The sequence below is a fragment of the Thamnophis elegans genome, chromosome Z (assembly GCF_009769535.1).
Source record: "Thamnophis elegans isolate rThaEle1 chromosome Z, rThaEle1.pri, whole genome shotgun sequence".
Lineage (NCBI taxonomy): Eukaryota > Metazoa > Chordata > Lepidosauria > Squamata > Colubridae > Thamnophis > Thamnophis elegans.
The window spans coordinates 118692769-118703981 of NC_045558.1; the positions used below are offsets into that span (position 1 = coordinate 118692769).

Consider the following 11213-nt stretch of genomic DNA (forward strand, 5'->3'; position numbering starts at 1 on the left):
TTACTTACCTCTTTGAAATCTTGGTGCATCTTATACACCGGTACATCTTATAGTCTGAAAAATACGGTACCTTGAAGGAGGCAATGGTACATCCCCTCCTCATCCTTGGACTCAGCAGCATTTAATAATCTCTTTTTTTCTGGGGGAAATTGTATAAAATTTGGTGAGCTGCAATTCTAGAGGGCTGTCTGGAGTAAGTGAATTATTTGGATCATTTTCATTGGTTTCAGAAGAGATATCCATTGACATGACCATGATCATATTTGTAAGTGAACTTTGATGGGACCGGGATAGGGATGGTATGAATTTCCTGGTCCTACTTGATCTCTCAGTGATCTTGGGGGTTGCTGGATATTGTACTACATCAGTTCTCCTTTCTTCAGAGTGGGTTCCAGGCACTATCGGGGGGACTGAGGCTGAGATCTTTACTTCTCAGGGTTCCTCAAAACTTGATTCTCTTGCTACTTGTATTCAACATCTATGAGAGGTTGTTGGTCAAGATGTGGGGTCGGGTCTCATCAACATGTGGATGATTTCCAGTTCAGTGATGGGTTCCTACTGGTTTGGCCCGGTTTGACCAAACCGGTAGTAGCATGACAGCCTGGGTTGCGAACTGGCAGCGACCCAGGCTGGCCACGCTTCTGAACCAGTTCCCTGATCGCTGCAGTTGCCATCTTGTTTTTGAGTTCTATGCATGCGCAGAAAAAATTCTATTGAACTGCGCATGCACGTGCAGTATGCATCCAGCATGTGCGCAAACTGCACCCACAAGCGAACCGGCAGTAACACCGGCTAGAATCCACGACTGTTCCAATTGGATATTTCAACTCTTAGATGAACGGTGGCACCAAGAAGATCTTGTCCCGGTGCACAGAGGCTGTTAGAGTCTGGATGGTGGGAATAGGTCAGGTTCTACCCTAGCAAAGGTTTTCAGATTGTGGATTCAAGGTTATTTCAGTTCCAAGGATCTTTCAATAACTTAAGTCATTGATAAGGTTGCATCTTCTTAAGCAGAACTCAGGTATAATTTGTGGGTCATCCTCGAATTACAGAAAGTCATAGTAGCCAGGAGAGTTTACACGAATTCAACTTGACCAACTTGATTCAAGAAGACCTTCCCCACAGTCACTCATGCTTTAGTCATCTCTTGTTTAGATGACTACAACGCATCGTACAGGAAACTGCCCTTGAAGACTGCTTGGAAGCTATAGTTGATCAAAATGCTGTGATGCAAATTACCGTATTATGTATGGTAGGGGTTTCTAATCCTCGGCCAGTCCACGACATGCCAGAAACTGGCCCATGCAAACAAGCAAAGCCACATCCGTGGGATGCAGACAGAAGTCGAAACTACACACACCCTGATCCCTGGCAAAACCTGTCCCAGTTGAATCAGTCCCTGGTGCCCAAAAGGCTGGGACCACCCACTGCTGCTCGGAGCTCATTTTATCCTCTGTTTCATGTAATATGGTTCCCATCTTTTAAAAGAAAAAAAATTACCTGATTCTTATGGATCTGTAGTAAATTAGTAGGGTTAAAATCTTACATTATTTTTTGTTCATATTCCTTCAGAGGAAAATGATTTTTTAAATGAGGGAGATAAATAGGTGGAATATAAAATGAGCAATTTTTAAGGATTTTTTTTAAAAAATAGTAGCAATTAAAGGGGAAATAATAAACTAGCTCTGATTAATTTCTCACTGGATATTGCCCAGATATCTCAATACACATAAAATTATTCTGGAGCAATTCTAGCAGATCTGTTAACCAAGAAACAGTCCTCTTCTGATGATTTCCCATACTTCAATTCCTGAAATTTCTCAATCCCAATTCTGTTTTGGCCATACTTCAACACAACCTAAATGTCAAAATAACAAAAAAAAAAAACCTACATTGACAGCATACTGAGAGACATCTGCCACAATGAAGTTAGAATACTTCTTCCTCTGTTCTGCAGAAAGAAATTTTTTAAAAACAAAATTATTCCTCATACAGGAAAGACGCAACTGAAATGCTGGCTTGAGACACAAAAGGAATATTAAAATGTTAGTTTCATTTCTATCTCATTTTAATGAGGATTTGAACATGTTTAAAAAGCACTTAAGATTACAGAGTAAATTCTTTCTATTTGGATAAGGAAGGTAGTGCTGACAGTCAAACAGCAGAAGAAGGCTGAGTGAGTGGAAGGGTGGCCCACTTCCACTCTTTTATCCCATGCAGGGTTCTTTTGAAAAGATGGAATAGACAGAACAATGGAGCTGTGTCTTTCCAAAAAATATTTCCCCTTAATCTTCAAGAGGGGTGGGGGGAATTAATTGGTTACATTGTTTGACAAGCAGAATAGAAATATGCATGAACAGAAACAATGGCTTGTTATCATAGACCCCGAAGCTATAATGTGGCTTTTTTTCTATTTGGCTCAGCATATGTCCACTGATTATAGTTTAGAGTTATGTGCAGACCACGTGACTATAGCATCTTCCAAAAACCACGGGTTTGTGAGCCACAGGCAGCTTCAGCTGATTTAGCGTTTCCCAGTTGTAACCGTAATTGCTGGGCTTGGTGGAAATTATAGCCTAACATATGTAGAAGACATCAAAACCAATACATAATGCATATTGCAGCATAAAATCATGTTTGTAGACACTTACAGTGCAAGTAGTCCTCACCTTACAACCACAATTCAGCCCAAAATTTACATTGCCTAATTGAGAAATTTGTTAAGTGAGTTTTGCCCCATTTTAAGACATTTCTTGCCATATTTGTTAAGTGAATCCCTGCAGTTTAGTTAGTAACAAGGTTGTTAAGTGAATCTGGATTGCCCATTGACTTTGCTTGTCAGACGGTCGTAAAAGATGATCACATGATACACACCCAGGACACTGCAACCGTCATAAATGTGAGACAGATGTCAAGCATCCAAAGGTAAATTACATGACCATGGGGTTGCTACAACGGTCATAAGTGTGAAAATGGTCATAACTCACTTTTTTCAATGCCATTGTAACCTCAAAAGATCATTAAGTGAACTGATGTAAATCGTGAACTGTCCTGCACACTATTTCACTTATGTTATGTTTTGGATTCTTTTAATTAAAAATGAACAAATGTCCTCACGTAGGTCCCACAGATATTATTTAAAAAAATATTGCGGTTTATATGGCTTAGTCCTTTGTACAGAAATGGCTCCACCACCACCAAAGACATTACAATAAATTGAGGAAGCGATTGTGATCATGGAAACTAGGCGAGATGGGTCACAAACACCCACATCAACTTGCCAACTAGTAAATGAGGGTCTATAACTTCATAAGAATTCCAGGTGTTTTGCTCATAAAAGTTCAGATCTGCCCACAGATTCGGAAAGTTTGGTTAATATATAACAGACATATTCATTCCTATTCAGCAGTATTAACATTCAAGGATATTATACAGGTAGTCCTCAAGTTTAAATGGTAATGGAGACTGCCCATCACAGTGGTAAGTCATAGCAGTTGTAAAACAGGTCATTAAAATGGTCTGATTTGATTTTACCACCTATTATATGGAGGTTGTTAAGACAACACCACAGTCATTAAACAAACCAATGGTTTGCTATGCCAATGGTTTGTTAGGGGCTGGTTTTGCCAAAATTTGCAAGCAAATACCAGTTGCAGCTGTCGAAACTTTGGAATTAAGTCATAATTCCCTTGGGGAGGTCGGTCATAACTTCGAATGATTGTTAAGTGACCTGTCGTAAGTGAAGGAGTATCTGTAACATCATCCACAGAATTATCCCTCAAAGACAAGTATTTTGTTTATTTATAAAATTTATTTAACACCTCCTTCAACTAGGATTGGAAGTGCTATAAAATCCCAAATTAATGCAATGTTATAATAATATGTAATACTGGTTAATGTAATATGCATGGTTAAAAAAATGGCTTCAGTTGAAAGAAAATTCCTTGAATTTCATAATATGCAGATTAGCACTGAAAAAAGTAGTAATATTAAATACTCTACAGTCTGAGAACCTGATTTGCATTTAATAGCACTTTTCAGACAATTACAGTACCAGGGTTTTCTTAATGAATCAGACTGTTTTAACAGAGCAAAGGAAAGACAGGAGGAATCAATCTAAGCATAACTAAAAGAAGTTACTGGAGCATCTAATAATATTATTATGATGGCTGGTTGCACAGTCAGCCAAATGTTTAGAGTGGATTTTGGCATTTTAATCCACCTATCAAGCCCTTCCCAATGACCTAGGTTTTTGATAGATGTTGTTTTTAATAATATTAAATAATCACAGGATTGTGTCTAGTTGCAACCAAACATGTCAGAAGTTCAGCCTGGATTTGTCGTTTGTGTCTGCAAGGATCTGGGATAGGCCGATGCGGATGTCTGATGGTATTAGAAGTATCAACACAGGATGTAAGTTGCTCCAAAGCTGCCCTTTGCAATTGACTAATGGTGAATTGCCAATGCCAATGGTGTTTAAGTGAGGCTTTAATTGTTCTGGGATCACACCTATTGGTGCTACCTTTGCTTTCTTTTGCCACAGTTGTTCTGCTTCTATTGGCAGATCTTTATATTATTATCTTCTCCAGTTCTTTCTCTTCTCTTCCGCTGATATCAGGTACTGCCATGTCCACTGTGTAGATCGTTTTATCAACTATTGTTAAGTCTGGTATGGTATGTGGCATCTGTTTGAATTCTAAAGGCCTGTTTGAATTCTAAAATTCCAGAGCAATTTAGCTTCTTCATTTTCCATAACTTACTTTATTTTATGGTTCCACCACCACAACCATTGCTACTCTGTTCGGTTATTTCTGACTCTGGATGTTATTCTTTCTAGAACTGGTGCATTCGTTTCAAATATCCTCTTCTTGTTTGACTTGGATCAGTAACAGCAGATCATTATTTCTTTGTTTTCAATCTCTGTATATTTGTAAACAACTTTTCTTCTAGTAGTTCTGCAGCTGTTGGCCCTGGTTGCTCACCCAACAATCCTGAGTTCTGTAGCCCAATTTTCACCATATATCCAGGAACTCAACATCTAGTATGGACCTTGTTAACCCATGTGACATCCGAGGCTGTTTGGCTTTCTGAAATTTACTTTCACCATATTTTTTTAATGGGGGAGATACTCTTTGTCTGGCTCATCTAATGAGACCTATCCAGTATGGTTGAACCTCTGCCATAGCTCTCATCTTCCTCAAAGCACACAAACCCCACAACCACGTCACAACCGGTTAGTGTCTTACTGGGGGATGATGATGATGATGATTGGAGAATTTCATAAAGTATCAAAATCATAGTGAAACATTATGTGGTAAACTGGTGCCATAACCCACTGGTTATGGGTGCCATAACAAAAAATCTTGGATGGCACTTAAGAAATCTGTGCATTGACAACATCTCCATCTGACAATTACAAAAGGCCACATTGCCTAGATCCCCATATATATTATGATATCCTAGGTCCTTGGGAAGATCTTGATGTATATGCATGTGATTTCACATTGTTGTCTATATAATAATAATAATAAATTAAACCAGAAACTTGAAATCCATAAAGGGAGAAAGGAATGTTAGATTAGACCAATTCAGTTTTGGCTGCAGAAATCTTTGCTAATACCATCCAGCCGTCATCTGGATTTCTGCAGCTCAGAATTGATAGCTACTGGTCTATGTTAGATTGGAGCTAGAGTGGAGATTGCAGGCATAAAGGATTGTAGCAGGAGATGGGCACTATGGTTAATGAGGCTAGAGAATTGTTAGTTGCTAAGGATAGTAGAGCTGCAAGATGAAATAACTTTCAGTCCAACAATCATCCCAATACAAAAGTGTTCCCTTGATTATATTCCCATGGTCCCAAACTCACCATAGATGGCTCTGGCACTAGGCTTGTGAACATCACCAAATAAACTGGGAAGGAAAACAGACAAATCAGATGACAATCTTAGCTTCTCCAGCCCAAATGCCCTGCCTTCTCAAATTTTGCTAAGCTTCCAGGCTCCCTGAGAATCCCCAAGTCTTATTAGCCCTGTTCTTTGCAATATCCTTTGCAGAAGCAGTGGTTAGAATGCAGTATTGCAGGCTAATTCTGCCTATAGCCAGCAGTTCAATCCTGATGGCTTAAGGTTGTCTCAGCCTTTCATCTTTCCAAAGTTGGTAAAATGAGGACTGAGATTATTGGAAGCAATATGCTGGCTCTATAAACTGCTTAGAGAGGATTGTAAAGAACTATAAAGTAATATACTTCAGTAATATAACACTTCAGCAATATACTTAGTAATATACTGTTATATTACCATGTGTTCTTACTATCGCTATTTCAACAAAATCTACAATTTAGTCCAAAAAAACCCCAGTTATAATTATGCTACTTGATCTTACTTACTTACTTACTTACTTACTCACTTACTTACTCATTCAATTTCTATAGCCACCCCTCTCAAGCAAGTGACTCTAGGCAGTTTACAATCCTTAAATTCTAAAACAATTTAAACAATTTAAAAGACATTAATACAATAACTTGTTGTTTAATCCTCATTGAGCTCCCAAGCAAGGTTACACCCTTTCATCTGGATGGTTTTTACCACAACTAGTAGCCCTTAAACCTTAATTTCAGACTTGCATTTGAATAATAGTCCCAATGACACAAACTCATTTGAAAAGGCAGAAAGGAAGAAGGAATAATATTACCGTGGTTATGCCCTTGCCAAAGGCTACCAGAATGAGAACAGAATACAATACGGATTCTTGGCATACTTTGATCTGAGTTAGTGGCCATTCCTTAGGCATTAATGATGATGATCAATAGCTGTGCCTCAAGGCAAGATGGAAAGGAAACGGCGGTGACTAACTGAAGAGCAATGAAGATGCTAATGAAGATTACAGGGATTGTTTTCAATCTTGCTAACATCTCAGTAGAAATGAGGGTTGCCAGAGTTGCTTAGATTTCTAACAAGGAAAGTTATTTTGGGTTCTTCAGAGGTCTTTTACATCTTTGTATCTCCTTAGAGAGGTGAGCACCTGGGAAGACCTGCTCAGGTTCTGGAGGAAAGGGTGGACTGGAGAAGATCTTAATAAATCTTTCTCAACCTGGAGCTCTGCAGAGTTGGTATACAGTGCTACAGTTCCTATAAACCCCATGCACGTCCCCTAGCTAGGGATGATGAGATTTATTATAACCCAAAACACCTAGAGATCAGCATGTTGAAGAAGAAAACAATATAAACTATGAGCCATGTTCCTTAATTTCATCAGATCCTGGCTGAATCATGCCTTTCAAAACTTTCTAAAAACAGCAGTTGCCACCTGAAAAACTACATAAATAAAAGGAGGGGAGAGATGCTGCCTAGGGAATACTCACATAAGGGATGGCATAACCCTTGGCTGCATAACAGGTCGGGTGGGAAAAATCTTCTTAACTTAAATGTGTTTTTTAAAAATGGTGAGAAATTTGTACTTTCAGACTTGCAAGATTCTGCTGAGGTAGCCTTAGAATAAAGTAGAATTAGTTCACCTGGACATATCTTCTGTGTAGACTACCTGGGAAGGCTGACAGCTATTGTCTAGACCAGTGTTTTTCAACCACTGTGCCGCGGCACACTAGTGTGCCGTGACATAGTGTCAGGTGTGCCGTGGGAAAAACACTTTATATATAGTCAATATAGGCACAGAGTTAAAAAATTTTAACATTTTCTAATGGTGGTGTGCCTCATGATTTTTTTCATGAAAAAAGTGTGCCTTTGCACAAAAAAGGTTGAAAAACACTGGTCTAGACTCTAGACTAGAGGTTGGCTCATGACAACTGGACTTCTTTTCTTTTTTCTGTTTAAAACATTTCTCTGCTTGTTCAAATAGTTTCTTCAGTCTTTTTCTTAAGCTATCTAGATAAGCAGCAAAATGTTTCAAATAACAACAACAACAACAACAAAGTCTAGTTGCCATAAGTCAACTTCCAGACTACTCTACCTGGATGACTGTGAATCTTCACCAAGATACTGATAGCTATTGTATCTGACTATAGAAGGGATCTCCAAACCTGGCAACTTTATGACTTGTGGAGTGCAACTCTAAGAATTCCTCAGCCAGTATGGCTGATTGAGGAGTTATGGGAGTTGAAGTCCATAAGTCTTAAAGTTGCCAAGGTTAGAGATCCCTGCTATAAACAAATCCTTTGTATCTTTCCCGATGTGCAATAGTTTTCCAGATTGCATTTAGGAATCCATCCCCCCACATCTTAAATATTTACAAAATATTTACAAAAGGGTTTTATCACACTTCTACTGAGTTTTTTGAGATACTGAAAACGAAAGCTAGTTTTCATTGAGTGGATCTCACCAGCAGAAGCAACCAAAAGGAATCAGATACAGAATCAGATTCCATCATAGAGGTACTCTTCGAACACAATGCCTTGGACAATGCTTGGTCTATCTTTTGGGAAGAGTTGATCCCAGAAATTTTGTAATTTATCTCTTTAGTCAGGCAGGTATTAAAAATAGAATATTTTTCTCACATGCTTACCTTCCGGAGTCGCTCATGATGTTAGCAATTTTCTCTGAAATTCACACCACTACCTTTACAAAGGAAGAGAAGAAAAATCAGCAATTTGTCCAAGAACACGTGGGTTTTGTCCCACAGCTCCAAGAACAGCAGCCAAGACCTGACTTCCCACTGCAAGAACATTATGGAGTCAAAATTCAAGATAAAACCCAACTCAAACCGCAGTGCCAAAAGTTCCAAATAGAAATTCTATAGATTTTTTTTTATTTGGGGGAATCATTTTCTGTCCAAAGCTATGTCCCCAATCTTTATCTTCCCAGTCCATTTTAACTCGACTGAAGTTGCCTAAATAATATTTCTGGAAAATTCAATCTTCCAACTGCAAGATTTGATAAAGCACTTTGCATTATAGCTTGATCTAATGGTTAAGGCATCAGATAAGAAAGCAGGAGACTATGACTTCAAGTTCTACCTTAGCCATGAAAGTGAATGGTGACTTTGGGGCAGTCCCTCTCTCTAAGCCCAAGTCACCTCACAGGGTTGTTGATGTGGGGAAAATAGGAGCCGGAAGGTGTGTTAGATATGCTCACCTCCTTGAATTATTTGTAAAAATAATAAAGGCTGGATATCAATAAATATCAATAAAACATAAATCAATCCCTCACATCTTAGGACCAATGTGCTACATAAATTTAAATCAAAGAGACTTTTCCCCCTCGAAAATTCTGGTTTCAGGTGCCCAGTCTGGGGAAAATAGGAAATGCCAATGCCTGAAAGATATAGTGTTCATTTCCACATTCTTTAATTTCTTCATTAACTGACCAGTTGTATTTATTTATGGGTTAGTTACATGTCTTCGGTTACATTTCTACCTGATATTTTATGGCCCCAAAGACTGAGGGGGCCTTACATGGCTTTCCTTTTAATTTCATCACAGTCCTGAATAGTCAAGTTAGGTTGAGAAATTGTACCTGGCTCAACATTACACAATGATTTAAATTCTGATTTTGGTTTTGACCAGCTTTGATCAAATGCAGCCTCAGTTCATACAACAATCCATAACTTAATTTGCGTGGTTTCAGGTTGATGCATTTGACTGCAGAATTTCACTTTAGCAATTCTGAATTTAGCCAGCTAATAGGTTGTCTGTTGTTCTCAAAAACATGATGAAACACCCCTCCCCCATTACTTAACATAACAGTTCATTTAACTGTACTGCCAATGAGGGGCCTAGCCCAAACATAGGAAAACAAATTACTTGAAATAATTACTTGAAGTAAAAAAAAATTATTCTAGTTTGTCCCCAGAGTAAAATAATAGTACTCTACTAATAGATAATTCCTCACTGCGGGAATCCATTAGATCACCCTTTTGTGACTTCAACCCTTTGGGTTTGTTAGCGTGCAATTCCCATGAAAAAGGGAAGAGATGGCTCAGTGGCTAAGACGCTGAGCTTGTTGATCAGAAAGTTCAGCAGTTCGGCTGTTTGAATCCCTAGTGCTGTGCAATGGAGTGAGCTCCCGTTACTTGTCCCAGCTTCTGCCAACCTAGCAGTTCAAAAGCATGTAAAAATGCAAGTAGAAAAATAGGAACCACCTTTGGTGGGAAGGTAACAGAGTTCCATGCACCTTCAAGGTTTAGCCATGCCGGCCACATGACCAATGAGACAGAGAGAGAGCGCTGGCTCTTTGGCTTTGAAATGGAGATGAGCACTGCCCCCTAGAGTCAGGAATGACTAACACATATGTGCGAGGGGAACCTTTATCTTTAAGCAATTGCTGGAGTCCAACACATTTAAAGATTCCCCCATTTTGGAAATGCCACACATTAAACATATGTTTCTCAACCCCGGCAAGTTTAAAATGTGGGACTTCAATTCCCAGAATTTTAAAGTTGCCTGTATGGATTTCAACTCCCAAATTCCTTCAGGCAGCATGTGTGGACTTCAACTCTCAGAATGCAGCAGCATGCTGGAGAATTTTGGGAATTGAAATCTAGACATCTTAAAATTGGCCGAGGTTGTGCCTTAATCAACAATAAAAAGCACTGATTAAAAAGCAGCCAATGATTCAGTGTACAAATCACACTAAGCTCTTATTTGTTTCACCATTGTAGTCTAGTTCTACACCAATATGAAAACTTTGATTTATAAACCAGTGTTGGGTGAGTTTGCATCAACAAGGCAAAACAATAAAACATTATTTCAAAATCATGGCTTGTTTTGCGCCAACATGCAAAACTGTAAACCATGGTGTAGAAACCAGATTTGGTAGAGTCTACATAATCAGTCAGCCAAAACAAACAAATTGTACAAAGACTTAATGCAAAATGAAGTCCATCCATTAAGGAAATGTTTACCAGCATAATTTTTCAGTGCATAAATTACCTATGAAGATTTTAATCCATATCAGGTTATCTGGAAGGTGCGTAGCTAAGGTCTGTTTCCCATCTCACCCACTCTGAGTTTATCAGGCCAACCCCTCTTGTCTTTTGAGGGAGAAGCTAATAAAAACAGTCAGCTTGTTGTATGCACATATTATCTATTTCCTAGTGAGGAAGGGTGCAAAGGTGTAGCAGGGTGCTAAACTGGCCGGATGCATCAAGTGCAGGCTGTACCCACCTCAGTTCCACAAATGGGAAAAACAGCGCGAATGTGGCAATGTGACATGACAAGACTACTGAGTAGACCAGTGGTTCCCAAACTTGGCAACTTTAAG

At 38.9% G+C, this 11213-nt stretch overlaps 1 protein-coding gene across 1 annotated transcript in view; it reads right to left on the reverse strand.

Moving 5' to 3' along the window:
- Positions 1-8534, reverse strand: part of EPS8L1 (EPS8 like 1) — a 43207-nt gene extending 34673 nt beyond the window's left edge. Inside the window, exons 1-3 of the mRNA XM_032237604.1 lie at positions 8518-8534; positions 5867-5910; positions 1893-1951 (exon numbers count right to left, since the gene is read on the reverse strand). Coding sequence (XP_032093495.1) covers positions 1893-1951; positions 5867-5910; positions 8518-8534 — 120 coding nt within the window. The remainder of the gene's footprint in view (positions 1-1892; positions 1952-5866; positions 5911-8517) is intronic.
- Positions 8535-11213: the final 2679 nt, after the last annotated feature.